This window comes from Coptis chinensis, chromosome 9, assembly GCF_015680905.1.
Source record: "Coptis chinensis isolate HL-2020 chromosome 9, ASM1568090v1, whole genome shotgun sequence".
Lineage (NCBI taxonomy): Eukaryota > Viridiplantae > Streptophyta > Magnoliopsida > Ranunculales > Ranunculaceae > Coptis > Coptis chinensis.
This window is the reverse complement of record NC_141464.1, coordinates 36,800,909-36,820,662: the sequence shown is the minus strand read 5'-3', so window position 1 is coordinate 36,820,662 and position 19,754 is coordinate 36,800,909. Positions and strand designations below refer to the sequence as shown.

The following is a 19,754-nucleotide window of genomic DNA, read 5'->3' as shown; positions in this document are numbered from 1 at the left end:
AACGGCAAAAACTATGTCGTCTGTCTCCCGTTTTAATTAATTTAATAGACAAACGGCAGAATTTCTATCGTCCGTTACCCGAACTTAACAGCTGCTAAAAAGTGTGATTGGAATGTTTTTTTTTTTTTTTTTTTTTTTTTTTTTTTTTTTTTTTGGGCTGGCAAATATGGCTGGGCATGCTAAAAGTCATATGTGTCACCTTTTAACAGCCCAATTTAGCAGCTCTCCATTGGACTTGCTCTTAGTACAAAGAAAATAGCATAGACATCTGAAATGCAGAACTACATTGCCGAGACATTCTTATTACATTTCCTATAGCTAATATCTCAACCTCTTGTCCGTTTTGAGTTTTAATTTAAATATTTTGCTTCTAGTTCTATTGATCCTTCTACAATGTACCTGCAAAATTTGGTATAAGAAAGAATTCAAATTCACATCTATGCCATTATAGGCAATGATTTCCAACTTCAAATAGCTTTTCTTGAAACTTAATTTGTCAAGCATCATTAATAAAAAATAAAAATATTAAGTAATATAATTTCATATCTTAAAAAAAAAATTATAAACTCTCATATAGCCTCTACATTGAGCCTTCTTGTGTGACGTGTTATATGCTTATAGCATTTACATGCTCAAAATTATTACAAATTGCACACACATATTAAATAAGAGTAAATAAATAGCCAATTAGTGATTGAAAACATTATATATACTAGAAGATGCACGTGCTATGCACGCGATATTAAACAAAACTTGCCGAAAAGTGACATTATTGGGTGAGCACACTTACAATTGACATTATGTATGAACAAACACACTAGCAGCTGTTTAAATTTTGAATTGAATGGAACTCCATTCATATTTGATTTCCATACATACCTAAGCAATAAACTTTTAAGTATAGCTCCAAATAACATGTACTTTGAGTCTCTCATCCTAGCAAGTGCACGTTGCAAACGACAAAGATAAAATGTTAGTACATCAAAAGAATATATGTAATGCTATTCACTGAAATCAGTATCCAACCCTTAGGTAAATTGGGCACGCTCGATAAGCCTGAACTGGAGAGGTAGTCTTGAGTAATTGCTTCTATTTAACTGAGGACATTGGCTCTAGTATTTTGTAATGTCGGTTGGCATGATGCCATGTGCTGTAGAACGTAGACAATGAAAATTTTGAATATTTAAACAAAAAAATTTAATTATGTATCATAAATACATAGCAACAAATTAAAGAAAATGGTGATATACATGGTAAGAGAAAAAAGGGCTGACTGTATTAGTTTATGGGTACTGCTTCATCTCAGTTGTCATGCCACTTGAAGGGACGGCAGAAGCATTGGATTGAGTATTAGAGGCAAGACTGGCAGTTGGTTTTGGTCGGACTTGATCATCGATATGTTGATATCCTTCACGTATCATCTACAAAAACAAAGTAGTCATAGCAAATAAAATGCAGATAGAACACATGATTGAAGAAAAAGAATGGAAATGTTTGCATCCCTAATAAAATATACACTTACCAGTGAAATGAATTGCGCCCCGAACAAATCCACATAGTACTGATGTGACAGGGAGAATAAAATAGTGAGTCTATGCCGTGAAGGACGTCAGGAAACACTATATCTAATTTGTAAAGGAAACTCACTATATTTGGCAATGTAGGCATATGATCCTCTAGAAATTGAAAATCATTATCATCTATATCTCCATATTGCATTGCTACTGTGCCATCATTCTGCTTTTCGGACATCATGAGTCTGTTCCTTGCCTTGGGAACATTTCCTGTAAAGTTTGAAGTTGGAGTCAAAGGAAAATGGTCTAAATGGGAATAAAATGGAAGCATTAGCTAGCCAAAAGCACAACAAACCTTGTACTCTCCGTTCTGTCTGCAAGAATGTTAATGCTCGTGTCTTACAAACATTCATGCTCCCACCTATAAGTGACTTAGACATTGGATTTGGGTTATTTGGGTCTTTAAGTTCCTCATTAATTAGTGCGTTGGAAAGATGAGATGAGAGCAATTGGGTTGAATATGACATTGGTTTCCTTACAGGGTAGTCATCAACCTTATTCTTTTTGTGGTTAAGTTTGTGCCTGCAAAAGTAACCCCATTGATATCAAAATCAGGAGATGATTATAATCATGTTGTTAACTCGGTATAGTTTTAAGATTTTAACTTATTAGGTGTAGAGTACATACACGAGTCAGCAAGAATTAATATGGACATCTTGCCAATGCTAAAATACATATACAGTGACAAGTGCTTAGCCACACCAACACAAAAAATTGTGACACCACGTTTGATAGACATCCCTGAGAACCTTTTGCTAACCTAGAAGTATATCTGATCAAGTGATCTTAAACATCCAGTCTATACCGCTCTATTACATGCTGGGAAAGAAGGTTAATTGTATGAAAAATCTAATAACTGGCAAAACTTTGACCTAGAAAATCATACAGGTTGGATCTATCCAGTAGTGGATGACAGCCATGTTAAATACATACGACATTATTCACTTAAAGAAAATAGGAGGCTAGTAAAAAAATTAACATTTCCAATAGGTAATATTGATAGCTATGATGTGGTAGTATTTTATCATACCTCTGGGTAACCATTTCAATCTTTGAGAACCTCTTTAGAATCATTTGATCAGCCAAAGGCTGGGCACTTATTGAAGGGCTACTTGCATTCACTGGAACGACCATAGTACCAACACTGCAAGGAGAACCAACCCCACTCATGGGGGGTTCTGGGAACGGAATTTGATATCCGCTTCATGGCCATTGTCCCCGATCTTTGTCGTTGCATGGAATCACTTGGGCTGGAAGTCACAGATAGTGGCCCACCAACTGTAGCTCCTGAAATGCCACCTGCTTTTTCCTTTTGTGAGGACCCAAAGGTGGTGGTTGATGCAACATCATTAAATTGCTGTCCAAATGAGCAACTTGAAAATTCTCCTGACTTTGATGACTCTGCACTAGCTTTCTCTTGGAAAGCTGGTCTTCTTTTCTTGGATCATTGTCAACCAGTTGACCAAGATTATGCCATCGCGATCCGCGAAATATGTGATCTCATCAATGGATGGGGTAGCCTTTGCTGCAATCGTGACTGCTGAGTATCCATATGGCTGTTTTCTGCCTCCAAAATGTTTGAATCGTTTCTAATCCTATCAATCTCTGTCCTGTCCAAATTTTCTGCTTTAATCAGTTCATCCTTGACACTACATCTACTCCCGTAGCGATCCAAACTAAACAAAGGCACACTGGCATCCTGATTTGGTACCGCTTCCAAAACTTTTTGAGGATACTTTTGACCCCAGTGCTCCCGTACTATACTCCTCTTGGATCGACATGTAGGTGTAGCCCTGGACCATTCCGGCTTATATCAGAAAGACTATCCAGTTGTGACCCAAGATGCTGCCGTTGTACTCCATCAAGACCAACAGGTGTTTATCTTGATCTTTTTGAGGAGGGTGTAAGTGGAGCATCTGATTTTCTCTTTTTCCATGAAGTGAAGACATACTACCACTAATTGGGTCAGTGTATGAGACCATAAACTCCCGTACAGAAGGGGGAACTCCCGATTCATTCATAGTAGGCCCAGAATAATGGTCCTGCATAACTCTTGGGTCAACCCCCTGTTAATGCTTGGATAACAAAGAAAGGGGTGGGGTAGAAGCGTCTGGGCCAAAACTTTTAGATTTTAAGGGAAGAGTGCTGTTTGAGACGTGTTGTGCATTGATACTCTCATGGACTTGCATGGTGGTGGTATCACCAGATAAGGTTCCAGAATCTCCAGACCTGCAGTTTGAACCTTCTTGTACCTTCTCAATGCAAACTTTCTTGCCATAGGCCTGGTTATTAGACATAATGCTCACTTCAGGCATCTTTCGCAATCTCCTCTTCCAAACACCACACAACCCCAAATTGAGCTACAAATAAAGTCACAAGTTCAACGATTATCAAATAGATAGAACCATTCCACAAGCCAAAGTTCATTAAGAAAGGAACTTGATTGAATACCTTAGTGGTTACAGGGTTACCACACGGTCTATCCAACATCGGAGTAGGATCTAGGCAAAGTTGTGGCTGCATTACCTTCACTATTCGAGATTCAACTTCCTGAAAGCAAAGAACCAAAATAATGACTATATGTTCCTGAGGACTTTCTTACAGAGTGAGACATACTGACCAATAAATCATTGTAAGTCCAAGAATCTGATATCAAGGAGATGTCCTTCACAACATTCTCCAAGGACATCCAAAGACTAACCATGTTAACAACAGAAGACTGATCAACAGAACAAACACCTCTCTCTCTGAATTAGATAAAGCCTTTCGATAATCCCGTACCTGCAATAGGACCAAATCCGATGGAAGGTAAAAACCATAAGAACTAATAAAATAGAATTATCATATGCATGTTGTGTTGGATTATTCCAGATTGTAAAGATAGTGTAATGGTCAACTGGTCAAGAAAGAGTCAGCAGTGGCACTTGGATGTTGGAATAGTGTTCAATAGTAGAAGCACAAACTTATATATCTGACCATCACAATCCAATATGTTAAATATTTTACTTGCCAAAGCAACGACACCAATCCTAGACAGAAGAAGCACTAAGAGTCATGCAACTAAAATACAAATTGTTGTTTTTGTTCTGTATGCAATCATTTGGCAGTTCAACCGTACAACTGGACTGGGCCATTTTTTCAGAGTGGTCCAAACTTGTATAGGCAGTGGTTTCAAGTTCCAGAATACAAAAATGCATCTATAGTCTTCTAATTGCAAAATAGTCAATCCTTCGTATCCAACAAAGTAATGGGTGAGTTTCTAAATACAGAATAATTTCAATTGCTCCCACATGCCAGAGTAACTTCTTTCTAACATATTTTTTATGGATATTACCAAAAAACTATTCTGTAGATTTGCTTAGGTATTGCAAAAACTTCCTCACCATCTTGGGTTCTGCGAAACATCTGATAGAAATCGGACTACTGCTAGTGCCTTTGTGCCTAGTTGCATCAAGATATTGCTTCATAGCCACATTCAAAACATTTCTGTCTAGGCTGGTCACATTCAAAATATTATACTCGTCCGTGTGAGCTGGATACAATTTTTACTATCCATGAGTTTTTTCTCCTACTCATTTACTAAGACAGACTTGGTCTCCAAAAGAAACCTGATCATCAGAGAAAAAAGAAGAAAACTATTTATGAATGTTAGCAGAAAAATATAACGATGAAGCAACAGCGGTGGTGTTTCTTTAGTGGCAGAGAGAGTGTTTTCAATGACAGACCTATTGGGTTTTATTATACACAGAGAGTGCTTTCATGAACACATCAACATCTGGGCCTGACTTAATATTTGCCGTTCTCTCTCTTCGGGATAGGTCTAACAGTATATCTACAAATGATTCCAATTAGAACAGAGAAGTTTTTTTCAGTTTGCATACAAAGAAAATATTTTCTGTTACTCTGTTGCATCACTTGACATAATTATTTAGTAGTTGAAGTTACCATATCGTGTTCCAACCACTTGGCATTTTGCGGAAAATGCTAAGTTTTCTCTCACTACCATTTCTCTAATGTGGAGATCATCCTGACTTACAAAAGCAGACTGCTCCTTGGAACAGATTCATTCATTTCATGTCCATTGTAGGTTATTATTTCTAAAACCTGCAATCAAGAGAATGGAAACCAAACTTTCACACCTACAAATAAGATTGTATTTAGTAGCTTCAAATAAGTTGACAGAGGCATTACATTAAAAAATCATCACGTATCATGAACCTCGCTCAACTACGTGTAGGATATGGACATGGTAAAATCTCAAAAGTAAATGATATCGCATCAGTACACCTGCAGAAATAACATGATGAACACAGATAAGCTAAGTTTATAAGCTAAGTCATTGATGATGAGATGTTGATGTACATGATAAAAAGGGTGAGATATATACCTATAATTCCTATTATTTATTAGAGGAGCGGAGAACACTTTTGTATACAATATTCTTTGTGTATGTTCCAGGATAGCCATTTAGCACTCCCTTTTTAATCAAGATCTTAGTGGTTTCCCTGGATACTCCCCGTGACAGAGCAACATAGAGTTGATCGTGATTAAAGACATATCAGGTAGATAAATTCCTAAATGAGGAATTGTCTGTCCCTGTGACTTGTGAATTTTCAAAGAGAAACCCCATCGAATTGGAAACTCTTTTCTTGTGAAATCAAAACCCAAATTGAGATTCTGTGACGGCTTCATTGGAATACAGTGAAGAAAAGCTAGTTCACCGGCATGAGTTCCTGTTAGAATTTCAGCATAGATTACATTTTTATAAAAACCACGACAAATTATCCTTGTTCCATTGCATAAACCACAGCATATGAATTGCTCCACATGGTGTTCCAGAAACAATCTTGATCTTGATATTTATCTGATGAACAGTACTATTCGGAAAAGAATTAGGAGCTAAGTAAGCACATCTGCACATATATGCATTCAAAGTTACTAAACCCCTAACCTTGTCTGGGTCATAAACATCATGAAGTTGGAGCATCATTTGTGAGCAAGAACTTGTAATATCAATATTTTAGGGTCAATTGGTTTCCAACTTCAACCTATGAGTAAAGTTCTTGGATCGATCCTTGGCGATGGTGTTGCGTAGAGACTAGACTTTTGTTTTGGGTATCTCTGGTCAGTCCATGGAAGCAACCATCAGTAATAGATACATTTTAAATATGGAAGGATGTAGGTAACACCTTAGCAAGTACAGGTAGAAAAGAGCTACTTACAGCTGCAATAGAAGGGCTAGAATATGCCCCAGGAGTCCAGGAATGGAGTGAGTAACATCAGCACCAAAATGTCATCTTGTAGTGGCAGGCCCGCGTCAATGGCAGTTACCAATTAAGTTGGAAAAACTACTGGAGCCATGTTTGTGACTTTATGCTCAGCACATTAACATGAGAAGGCCACAATATAAACACTTATTTGATAGCATACCTTCTACAGACACAACAGAAAGCTTGTAATGCTAACCTACCTTGTGAACTCTTTGAAAGGGTTTAACAAAAATTTCAAGTTTTGCGCACTAAGCAATTCTTATGCCCCTTCATCAGACAATAACAACTTATGTTGAGTTCCACAAGGACAATATGAAGCAACTTTATTCGCCTCAATTTTGCTTGGTTATTGTAATCTCTTTATGCTAAACAATATATTAAGGGAGATAGAAAGAATTGACTGCATGCGCATGACAGTACCTCCATAAAAAGTATGTAACTAAGGAACCATGTAAACAATCATCTAAATGTCGAAAAAGCTCCGAGAATCAATACAATGCTACAAACTTAAATTTTAACATGGAAGTAAAGGAATATATTATCTCACCTTTGATGAGAAATGTAAGTTTCCACTTCTTTCTTCTGTCCAGGATTATACATAAACCACTTATCTTTAGCTCTATCAGAATCCTGACTTCCAACATTTACAATTGGAAAAGGTGTCAACCACAAATTTGAGAATCCCAAAATAGGATATTGCATATATTAAGGAAATGCATCTGATACCAACCTTGAAGCAATATATTTGGTTCACTTGAACAACCTCGAACTATCCAAAATATGAGACCATTTTCATTCAAAAAAATAGGAACGCGAGACTATCACATCTACTTTCTCCGATCCATGAAAAAGTAATCGGTTGTGCGATCAATCCCAATGCCCCGGCGGAAGATTATGTACTTTAAATACACCAAAAATCCATATTAGTTTAATGTTTTGAACAGTTAGTAAATAGAAAGACAGATGCACCCACTTTTCTTCATTCCAGTACCAAAATTAAAAGAAAATCTCAATCATCTGATGTTGATACTGACGTGATTGATAGCAATTTTAGGTATTAAGATTGTGTCCTGTGAGGGCAAGAAAACTAATGGTGCCATTCAAAAACAAGGAGAAAAAATGATTTTTTATATTTTCACATATCTAAGAATTGGTGGGTTTGGGAGATGGAGAGAGAAGGGTGAGAGACAATGGACTAGTTTTTTTTAAGATGGAGAGAAACCCTTAGTCAATCGGTATTAATGGAAATTAAGTAGTAATTAAGTTGCTAATTTAATAGCTAGTTAATTATATTTATTGTGCGTACAAATCAAAATAAGAGGCATGGATTTGAAATTTTAATTAAGCACCACATGGAATGACCAATTACTCCCATTCAAAAGTGCTAAACAATACTTCAATTTAAGGACAAAATCGGTACATTAAATTTGCAAAGGGCTAGAAAGACGAAGCAACCCTTCTAAATATTATACGAGTGTTTTTTATTTAAATATTCATCTAGGCGTATTATGCGTAAGAAAAATACCCGGATGAATTTAAGGGTCCATGATAGTTATAGGAGACACTACTAGTAGAGATTCATGATCAACAATACAGATTAAGAGGATTTGTATATATTAAGTTGCACGACTGTCAAGAAAGATCAGTCAATAAATTGGGTAAAGCTCACAATTTTTTTATTTTTTATTTTTTTAACGAATTTGTTTGAGTGTGAATGACGAAGGGGTAATTGATAATTAGAAAACTACATATAAGAGTCCAATTTGGTTGATATTTTGCTTTTGCATTATGTAGTAGTAGGGTTGATATGTATTCTTACCCTGGCCTTTGATCTTCATTCTACTCTAAGGAGATGTTGAGAAAAATTGTTCATTTTCATGAGGGTATACCTATCTATTGGGTAACCTCCAAAAGAGGCAGGAGAGGGAGGAGCATCCTTCTCTACTCCAATCTCAAGGTTTCTACTCTATGCCTTAATTCATCCACCACAATGTAGCAAGTATCAGCACATGCTTTTATTCGTCCACCCCAAATTAATGTGGCAAGTTCCGGCAACAATTTGTCCTTTTTTTTTGTTTCCTTAAACCATCTGTAACCCAATATAGCTTCTAATTTGTTTATTAAAAAATGTAATGTGGCAGCACTCCTACAGATTGTACCATGGCTTGTAATTAATATAGGTTACACTAATTAACTTCAAGTAGGGTAATTACCCAACGTGAGCTAATTAGTCTCCAAACGATTTTCATGTTCAGAATGATTCCATAAGGCTAACTCCAATGGTTTGGTGCACCAAAACACCAAACCACAATAGCACAGTAGATACAGTTAGTGGGATAGCGAAATCAAATCCAATGGTTTATTTTTCCAGCCGCCAGTGACAATGGCGTCCAACACAAAATATTAAATATCGGTTAAAAAAAAAACCAAGCTTTTTTGTACGCCATCACCAGTGGCGGGCAAAAAAAAAAAAAACCAAACTTTTTTGTATGCCATCACCAGTGGCGTGTAGTTATTTATCTTCCAATATTACCCTAAAAAAAAACCCCCCAGAACACAAAAAAGAAATAAAAAAAAAAAAACCAAGTTTTTGTACGCCATCACCAGTGGCGTGTAGTTATTTATCTCCCAAAAAAAACCCCCCATAACACAAAAAAGAAAAAAAAAATCACTCTCTCTCACTAAAAAAAAATCGCTCTCACTCTCACCGTTCAACACTACCGCGGGCACTCTCACTCTCACCGTTCAACACTTCCCACAAAAATGGCTTGAAAAAGAAGGAGGCAAAAAAACTGCAGCAGGTAATTCTACAAGCTTGTTTATAGTACTCTTGTGCTTGAAATCCCTTTGTTTTTTTGATTTATAGTTGTTTTAATTCTCCAAGTTAAAAAACAATTTCACTCTTTAGAAACGTCAAGTTACCAATTCAAGCATAAGGTTTCACAAATAACTTTTCAAAATAAACCTGGAATTTGGTAGCCTCGACTAACTGAAAGACCAGGGCATCACCCTCAACCAACTCATGAGCAATAGCAAACCCCCTCCACCCACCGCTTAATCCAATCTTTCTGAGACCATAATCAAAACTGGACCATGGGCGTTTTTGCTATAGTCTGAAACTTGGATAAAAGATAAACGGGTTTGGGTTCACGGTTCAACCTTTTTCTGCCCAGTAAAATTTAAAAGAATGGGTTCGCGGTTCAATCTTTTCAAGTAACATGGTTAATTGTAAGGACTTTCTTCAATGCAGTTGAAACATAGCCAAAGTATTTGCATTGAATTCAGTTGCAGACTTGCAGGAGTCCTGGCCTCTCAAAACTCTTTGCGTCTCTCTCTTGCTTGCTGAACCTCCTAATGAGAGAAATGGTAAGTACTCATTTCTGTATCTCTGTTGATGGTGTTTGGTTTCACACTGTAAAGGGTAGGCAGTAATAGCTTACTTAACGTTTTAATTTTTTATTCACCGTTTTGGTTCGGCAAGGTAAGTTTCCCTGCTAAAATGTAGTACTAATGACAAAACAGTATTGGCTAAACGGTTTTTGCTTCTTTGATAATATGTGATACTGAGTGTATGGATGTTTGTCATCAAAATAAAAATAGTTTGGCAAGATCAAGTGTTCAAGTGTGATCAAATGTGAGTCACACTAATCTTTTGGTTGAGAGTCCACCAGCTTGCAAATAAAATGGGTCTCAAGTGGTAGGGTATAATATCATATGTATACCTGTTTTACTACTGGGATGATTCGAGCTAGTCACATTGTAGTTAACCATTCATAATCAAGTGTTGGCAAAAAATGATTCTATGTGATGTGTTATAGTGGTGAAACTTTGTTATTCTTTGCAGTATAAATCTCGATTTTATACCCTATGTTATGAAAATGCAGTAAATTTTTTATGCAATATAATTCCAAATGCACGCTTAGTCACAATGTATCTTGTTAATGATGATAGTGGTTCGGGGAATGTTTTTTTATTGCAAGACTTTATTAGTTTGTGATATTTTTATTGTTAGTTAATAGTATTGGCTTTATGAAGGTATTCAATTACAATCTTATAGGAATCTAAGTGCTATAGTATGTACAATCAGTCATCTTTATGTGATAGCGAAATGTTCAATCTCTAAGAGCTTCAATTGTTATTTATCAATATTTCAGTTTGATGTTGTTCTCTCAATTCTGCTTTTATAATTTCACTTTCTTATCGTACACAATTATGCTTTTATAATTTGGTTAGATTTTCGTTAATTTATAATGATGTGTTATAAAACCATGGCAGGTTTCAATTGATGTGCTACAAGTTTTTGTGGGACAATTTAGTCACTAATAACTTCCCTGCAAGCCAGTTCTTCAAGCAGTTTGACTTGGATTCTCAATACATATTAGCGAGTTGCTCCTTCATTCGAAGCCAAGGTTAGAAACACATTGTCTAAGTCTCAGCAATACGATTGTGTGTTGATATAATGAGAATACTATAGTGTGGTCTAGTTTTGTGTCATACCATCAGTAGAAAGAAAATGTGACACTTAATTTTATTTGTCGTAATGCCATATCATCTAGTTTTGTGTCATATTATAACTTGCACTTAATTTTATTTGTCGTAATGCAAGACCAATTTATTTAGTTTCATATTATAAATTATGTTTAATTTTAGTGTTAATTTATTTCTCACCGATTACAATGTCAGGCATTTTACACAAATTGAGGTAAGGGTACAAAGTCAAAAAGTCGGGGACACCAAATGCCCCAAATCCCGGAAGATGTACGTGTAGGGACTTCTTATTCGAGTTTGATCCTAGTTCTTATCAACGTGTTGTTGTAGAGGAAAGTACACACATATCCTTTACTCTTCGTGAAGGTGGTGGAGCGAAGGAAAAAGTCGGTAAGAAAGGGACTTTGGCCCTTTTGTTATGGAATGGTTGAGCCAAGTGAACTTTGGAGAATTTCAATTGATGCTTCAGAATGTTGGTTTTGACGTCTTTGCTCAAATTGATATTGAAAAGTCCGATAGACAGTTAGTTGAAGCAATTGTAGAGAGATGGTGGGACTCTACCCACACATTTCATTTTCCATGTGGCGAGATAGGCTTTACTCCCCTTGATTTCTCAATGCTTACGGGGTTGCGTGTTGGAGAAGGAAAGATTGTAGCTTTTGATTCAAAATATGAGTTATTTGATGAGGCTGTCAAATATTTACCTTTTTTAACGGAGGATGAGATTTATAGTGGCAGTATCAAACTGAGTCATTTAGAGATGTATCTGACTTATGCAAAGTGTAAGATGATATTAATGAAAGAGAAATAGGGTTTCGTGCTTTCATGTTGTATGTTATTGGAAATGTATTGTTAGCAAATTCCCATAGCAAGGTTCGTTTGGGATATCTAGCTAGTCTCATTCAGATAGATGAGATCGGTAGTTATGACTGGGGAGGAGCTGCATATACGCATTTGATTATGTCTTTGGACTTGGTATGTCGTTTTGGCATTGGCAATGGTAGTAAAGCTGTGGTGGGGATGTGGCAAGTCATTGAGGTAGTTAAAGTTATTTATTTTTTAAATGGATTTGATTAGTTAGTTATGTGCTAATATATTTGTTTTTGTTCAGTACTGGTATTATTCCTATTTTCGAAATGGCATGCACGTTCGGATACTTGAAGAGCCCGACCAATTTCCTGCTATAAATAATTGGGGTCCAACTTACCGTCATAAGGTTGCGGGTGAAGCCCATTGTAATCTAAGTCTAGCGCGACAGCAGATAGAGTCTCGTACTCGGAGTTCTATTGTATGGCTACCATGGGTAGATTCCACATGCATACGCATAAATCATCCATATGTTCGGAAAGCATTAGAGTTGACTAGTCGGCGATGCATCTTGTTTGGACCGTTAGTAAATGTCTGGTATTTAGGAAAGCGTTGTCGTCGCCAAGTCACTGGCGTTCCTTCAGTTCCTTGTGATCCCCTTCGCGATATGAATCTTAACGGATGCGACCGATATATTGCTCCAATACAACAATGGTGGCGGCATGTTGATGCCTTGATTAGGCAAAGTTAGTGAGCTCGACTATTGGGCTCGTGTCTGTGGGGATGCTTCTACCCCCAACTTATAGAGGTGTGAATGTGGACTTTGTTGGTGCATCTGGTCTTAAAGAGGATGTAGGTATCTCACAGCCGATGGGGGCAACCCTTAATCGCTCATCATATCCTCCATTGTCACAAGTTGAGGCAGTTGTTACTCCTGAAGCCAATTGGGTTATCCCTATTACTTGTCGTAATGGTGAAATCTTTAATTTACGTGTTCCACCAATTGACAAAGATTTGGTGCCACATCTCCCTATTGATGCCAACTTGACACCAGTAAGTAAATTAAATAGTTTATTTTATTTTATTTTTTGTATCAACATTTAATTTATTTAATTATGGTATAAATTTAGGCATAGTTGAAGACGATGTTAGAGGACTATATGCATGCCACGGCTTCTATGGCTAGTTTTATTTGCAAAATGAATAGTGGGTTGCACTCTAGTAAGGATGATATATTGGAATACGCTCGTCAAGAATTGAATAGTCATGACATTTCATATTCTGAATACCCTGAAGTAGTTGCGCCTCAGATGACCCCCCCACAAGTTCAGACTCGGCTATCTATCTCAAGGGAGGATGTATATGTCCCTCATTTTGCGGGTGAATCAACTGATCCATCCATGCGTTACTCGAGCTCACAGGGAGAAGGAAGTAGTAGTTATGGTTTCTATTAGTATTCCAGTCAAGCTTGTAAGCCATCCTATCTACTTGGTATTTATTGTCTTCAGTCTCTGATACAACAACTAAAGAAAATTTTCCCATCCTTTTATATAAGTTGGTTTGCTAAGAAACATTACTGTTAGTTCTATAATGGTGTCAGAAAATTTTGATCACTGAGAATCTGAGATAGAACCTTTGATAACTTTGATATAATAGAATCAATTTGATCACTGAGAGTCAAAGATATTTGCTTATGGGATAAGTATCTAAGTGGGGATCCCTGGGGGTTTAGGTCCCACATGTGAAGACCCTTTGAGCGATTACAAACACAAACACCACTATTACCATCATTGCCATGCTTCGCCTTGTTACTCATGAAATGGCCCAACTCATTTGGCTATTTGAAGTGTTTATGTAGAATTCATAAAAATTTTAAATTTGCATAGCGTTTGATTTCTGTAGTTTAAACACCAGTATATTGTTCGTATTGTGAAGATGGTTAGTTTAATGGCTTTGGTATGCTTGCAGACGACAAAGACACTTTCAGCATGGATGACAAAATGGGGGATGCAGAGTTCGACATTAAGCCTTTTCTCGAGGAGGTCAAAATGCATCCGGTAGACCTTCAAAGCGGTACAATTGTCAGCTTATGTGGGTTGATGTAGAATGTGGTGAAGTAGAGCTTTAACAGGGGTTAATTCATTAGGTCTTTAACGCACTACAGAAAAATTCCATGTCCTTATCGGGTCTCATATCTTTCCTTCCATCTATTTACTTCTATTTTGTATTGAAAGTAAATCCTATATGTCTCTCAGAATGTATCTTATACTATTTCTTTAGGACTCTTAATCAGAATTTTTGAACTGAGTTTTTATGTAAGGGGAATGAATGTTTACCAAGGGTCCGGGGGCTGCATTTGGTGGTAATATGGACTGTTTACCAAGAGCAATTCAGTCTGACGGTGACTTTATTCACTTTTCTGGTCTCCTACCAATATATGGACCATGTGGTCCATGCCTCGAGTCCCAGCCCGAACTACACTAGAACATCATTCTCCTGATTTAAGCTTATAAGCTCGCCTAATTGACTAATTTTTCTGCCCTCGAAGTCATTTACAATAGGAGAACGTAACATTCCTCACAAGTCATAAGCCACATTTCTATTTTGGGGGGCTTACTCTAATCTCTCAAGACCATATTCGCAATAACATTACAAACATTACTCGGTTAAAACATGAATTAAAGAACCATTATAGAAACGACAAATGTAAAACACAAACAAAAGAACCGAAGTTCAACACAATTGTAGAAATAGCTCATCTTGAAATAAAAAAATGAACATAAATTTCCATTAACAAATCAGAGAAAAATTGATAGGCTGCTAGAACAAGATCCTTCCGCAAGCATGGAAAATGATTTAAGAACTGCAAGTCAGTGTCACCTTACAGTTGTAATTCAAACCTACTGTTCTAAGGCCTGTGATTTTTCACGAAGGACGATTAGTTCAAAGCGGTACCATCCCATAAATGCACGAAGTAAACGCGTACGAGTAACGCGTGCGAGTAAACGTTATTAATCGGGAACATATAAGAAATGCACAACATAAAAACATCTTAATTCTGATCACGCCATTCCCATAAATGGTTAATTAGATGCTGCTCTAATTCCACATGCTCGTGCCTATTATGCACATATGCCACGCGTTGCAAGACTCTACGAAATTCAGCTGAATTGGGGTTTCGGTCGGGAACAACTTCTGCTATATTAGGATTTTCAAAGTAATCATGGTTAATAATAGGTTCAGAGTCTCCATAAACGTAAGCGTTCAAATAGTTATGTCGTTCTTCCTCAACAATCATGTTATGCAAAATAATAATGCGCCGACATAACATCATGGAGCACATCTTTGTCCCACAAGCGAGCTTTGCCTCTAACAATTGCAAAATGAGATTGAAGAACCCCAAATGCTCGTTCAACGTCTTTTCTATAAGATTCTTGCATCAGTGTAAAAAATTTATCTCGTCTTGATTTATGATTCCTTTTCGCCTTCACTAGTGTAGACAACTGAGGATATATACCGTCACCAAGTAATAACCGGCAATTATAGTCCTTACCCATGAGAGAATAGTTTGCCGGAGGGGTTAAACCTAATGTTAGTTTGTGAAAAAGATTAGAGCGCCACAAAACATTAACATCATTATTAGTACCTGGTAAACCAAAGTAAACATGCCATATCCACATGTCGAAAGAAGCAACTGCCTCGAGTACAAGAGTTGCTGATCCATGTCGTCCAGTATACTGTCCTGCCCATTCCATTGGACATGCTTGCCATGTCTAATGCATACAGTTTAGACTGCCAAGCATGCCAGGAAAACCTCTTAACTCAGTAACACGGAGCAATCTGGCAATGTCTTCTTCATTTGGAGATCTCAGATATTGTGCACCAAATCTCTCCACCACATGTTTGCAAAACATTTTAATAAAGGAGAGTGTTGTTGTATGCAATCTAAAAATCGATCCATTGAATCAGCTGGGCTTCCATTTGCTAGCATTTGCAATGCACACATTATTTTGCCGTATGATGACAAATCCGGTTTATTGGCTGCATCATATTTCTTCATCCAGAAATCACTATGTTCCTTAAGACCACTCCTAATCCTCAAGAATAGGTGACTGCTCATTCATTTAGCTTCGAAATAAAACTTCATCATATGTGGGATTGACACGAAATAATCGGCCTTTAAGAGAGCATTTCCCGTTGCCCTATTACGATTCCTATAAGTGCGTCCTGGGACAGACCCAATACGGAGAGTTGGTTGATTAGAGTTTTCAATGATATGAGCTGCTGTAACAAGATTCATTTGAATTGCGAAAGTGCAGTTTCTTGTCAACACTTCTTGTTCATGCATGAAGTGTCTTTCAATACGTCGTCTTCTCTGGGAATCAGAATCATAATCATTATCACTATCAGAATTCATTTTGCTAGTAAATAAATTATGGAATAAAAATTAAAAATATTAAAAATTGTGTGAGATAGCAAATTGGCTTAATTTCTTGCGAAGAGTTATGTTATATATGCTGGTGGAGGGCCAGGAGAGTACACATGCAACATGCGTACTCTAGTACTCTAGATAGATTACATGCATTTCTTACATAATTTTTTATCTTGCACACACCCCAATAAATAGATTCCATGCATGCATGATTCATTTCAATCTTGCCCACAATTCTTTATCTTGCACACACCCCAATAATTTCTTACATAATTCATTACAATATTGCCCACAACCCAATGACCCTAATCAATAGCTTACAAACCACAAGAAAGTAAAATTCAATAATTCAATCTGACCCTATAAAAAGAATGTCTTTTCCTCTCTGAAAGTCATATTCCCGCAAACATCAGTAATATTTTATTTTTGTATTATCAATAATCTTGTCTTTTTATCTCTCTCTTTCACTCTTTCAGTAACAATGTCAAGCAGAGGATCATCATTTAGCATTGATGAAGACACAGTATTATGCCAAGCATGGTTGGATAATTCAATTGATCCAATTACTGGAACAAATCAATCAGGCAACATATTGTGGGATAAAATTAAAGAACAATTTGAGAATCAGAGGATGATACGGGGTTTTACAGAGGCACGAACTATGAGAAGTGTTACAAGTCATTGGCAACTTATAAATAAAGCAGTTACTTTATTTCGTGGATGTTTGAATCAAGCCGAGGATATGAACAGATCAGGAACTAACGAAATGGACATTGTAAGATATTATATATATATATATCAATTATTTAGCTAGAATATAATTGATTAAACTCAAACTATTTTTTTTTTCTTTCACAGATGGAGAAAGCAAAGAAGTTGTATGTCACCAGGTCTTCAGATAATAAACCCTTCAAATTTGATCATGCGTGGTTTATTTTGAAAGACTACGAAAAATGGGCGCGCCATTCAATTCCAACTACACCTGGTTTCTCTCAAACTAATTTTCATAACGGGTCTCGAGCTCCATTAAACGAACAAGATGGCATGGGGGGAACACCTAATTCTGAAATGCAAAGACCTGGTTTATCAAAAAGACCGGATTGTGGAAGAGACAAATCAAAACAAAAAAAAAAAAAGTTGATAGTCAAAATGAAACTTCTCTCAAAGAATTAACGCGACAATCTCAACGGGCGATGGAGGCCATTGAGGCAGCAACTGATCGTGGGAAAAAATTATATGAAAGTGAAGCGTTTAATCCTTCAAAGATTAAACTTGCAGAAAAAAAAAAGAATTCCGTGAGACATTGGCATGGAAAAATGAGATCATGAGCACAAATACATCGAACATGCACCTCAAGGAAAAGAATGGTACAAAAACGCAAAGAAACAAATTTTGAAAGATCAAACTCTTCGCAATTCACGGACTCCTTCAAGAAATTTGCACTTTGAAGAATACGGAGAAAGCGATTGATTAATTTGATTAAGAATTTTAAATGTTTCGTACGTATTTGATGTATTTTTAATGTATTTCCTTTTAATTTGTTGTTTTTTTTTTTCAATAAATGTTTTATTTAAATAATTAATTAAGTTGTTGCAAATCGGAATAAATTTAATCTTAAAATTGAAATTATAACAAAGAAATACAACTAAATCAAAAAAATTTAAAAGGGTAGGATAGAATGGTAATTGCATAAATTAAGTTATTAAAAAAAAAAAAAAAAAAAAAAAATCAATTCTAACCGCCATTGGGAGTGGCGGGTGGAAAATCATAATTGAATTCTGTACGCCACTGTGAGTGGCATGTAAGTTATTATTTGAATTAATTTACATTCCTACCCGCCACTGGCTTCGGCGTGCAAGACTAATTTGGATTTTTTTGATTGCCCGCCATTGGCAATGGCGTACAGAGCATACGGTATAACGTTAAAATTGACTGCAAAAATAGAGAAATTTATAAAGATAGCGTTGGCGGTATAACGTTTTAACGTACCATTGGATCACATTTTACGTTAAATTTGGTGTTTTGCCGCACCATTGGACTTAGCCTAAGTTAAACTTTCATTGTTTATTTTACACATTAAAATTTACAAATCGTAATCAAATTCAACCAAAAAAAAAAAAAAAAAAAAAAAAAGACATACCCAATTCAGAATGAGTTGAATGGTCTTCTTCTAGTAACACTGTCGGGAACTGAAATCTTCAGATTTCAACTGCCGCTTCTTCTTACTCTTTTCACTTTCAGAATCTAAGGTTCCTTCCACTGTGTGTATATATATATATTCGAACTAAAGCTTCCTTCTCCGCTATCACTTCTACTCCTAAGAACTACGGTTTCATACCTAACAAAAAATGTAAAAGAAAAATCATTAGATCCATTTCTGCTTTTTCTTTCATCAGATCTAATAACAACAAAAGTTCATGAATAATCTTTACCTTCTCATTTCATTTATTTTTTGTTATTAAACATTATCATATCACATATGCTAGCATCTGCATACTTCTAGAACCTCACTTTACTATCGCTTTAGATGGTACTTGGAGCTCATGAAATTCATAGTATATTAATTAGTGCATTAAAAGATTAACAATAGAACACCATGACATGAAGTCAGTAATCATCCATTTTAAGCATCAACTTCCTTGGTCTGGCCTAGCCTTTTAAAGGCTCGAACGTTGAGGGGCCCGCGTCAATATGAAGATTTAGCATGGTTCTGTACTTAACTGGTTTCTTCTCATCCTCTAACTTGAACATAAATAAAGCAGTGTAATAACAGAGTAGTGTAGATCTTCATTTGGTTGTAAGCAAATTCCTTTCCCAAACAAATTCGGGGGGCCAGCCTAAGAAGAACAAAATATAATGTTTTGGTTAGACGACCAACTTATGTAACTTAAACATTTAGGATACACATTTTCTCATGTTTTTGAGTCTCACTTGGAAGGCTGTGAACTTAAAAAGGCTCTCACTGTGAAACATGCCATCTTCATCGATCCATCTTTCAGGACGAAATTCTTCTGCATCCTCACCCTAGATGATTTCATTATTCCCATGGCATTAGGCTAATAGGCCAACCATATCTCCTTTCTTCACACTGAACCCGTCTGGCAAGGTATCATCCGAAAAACAGATTTTGCATCCTGTAATACCACCACGACAGCAACTAATCAATACTAAGTAATAAAAATA

At 36.4% G+C, this 19,754-nt stretch overlaps 1 protein-coding gene, 2 long non-coding RNA genes and 1 pseudogene across 4 annotated transcripts; 1 reads left to right on the top strand and 3 right to left on the bottom strand.

Moving 5' to 3' along the window:
• Nucleotides 1-1,231: 1,231 nt before the first annotated feature.
• LOC147475810 (protein PHYTOCHROME-DEPENDENT LATE-FLOWERING-like) lies at nucleotides 1,232-4,278 on the bottom strand (annotated as a pseudogene). The gene is made up of 10 exons (XR_015209737.1): nucleotides 4,195-4,278; nucleotides 4,026-4,124; nucleotides 3,731-3,934; nucleotides 3,049-3,500; nucleotides 2,850-2,931; nucleotides 2,605-2,752; nucleotides 1,870-2,096; nucleotides 1,648-1,784; nucleotides 1,523-1,561; nucleotides 1,232-1,421 (listed from the first exon to the last, which is right to left on the bottom strand). The product of XR_015209737.1 is annotated as a protein PHYTOCHROME-DEPENDENT LATE-FLOWERING-like (transcript).
• Nucleotides 4,279-9,500: 5,222 nt separating this feature from the next.
• Nucleotides 9,501-11,287, top strand: LOC147475809 (uncharacterized). The gene is made up of 3 exons (XR_015209432.1): nucleotides 9,501-9,645; nucleotides 10,095-10,210; nucleotides 11,120-11,287. It is a non-coding gene; the product is annotated as an uncharacterized LOC147475809 (long non-coding RNA).
• A 4,151-nt stretch (nucleotides 11,288-15,438) lies between these two features.
• Nucleotides 15,439-15,894, bottom strand: LOC147475808 (uncharacterized). Its single transcript, XM_086585543.1, has one exon. It carries the CDS (start codon nucleotides 15,892-15,894, stop codon nucleotides 15,439-15,441), a length of 456 nt encoding a protein of 151 aa, XP_086441669.1.
• A 2,610-nt stretch (nucleotides 15,895-18,504) lies between these two features.
• On the bottom strand, nucleotides 18,505-19,696 carry LOC147475807 (uncharacterized). The gene is made up of 2 exons (XR_015209454.1): nucleotides 19,503-19,696; nucleotides 18,505-19,408 (listed from the first exon to the last, which is right to left on the bottom strand). It is a non-coding gene; the product is annotated as an uncharacterized LOC147475807 (long non-coding RNA).
• Between the last annotated feature and the right edge of the window lie 58 nt (nucleotides 19,697-19,754).

Excerpts from the sequence above, each read along its gene's own strand:
- LOC147475808 (XM_086585543.1), bottom strand. The coding sequence starts at position 15,894 with ATGGAATGGGCAGGACAGTATACTGGACGACATGGATCAGCAACTCTT.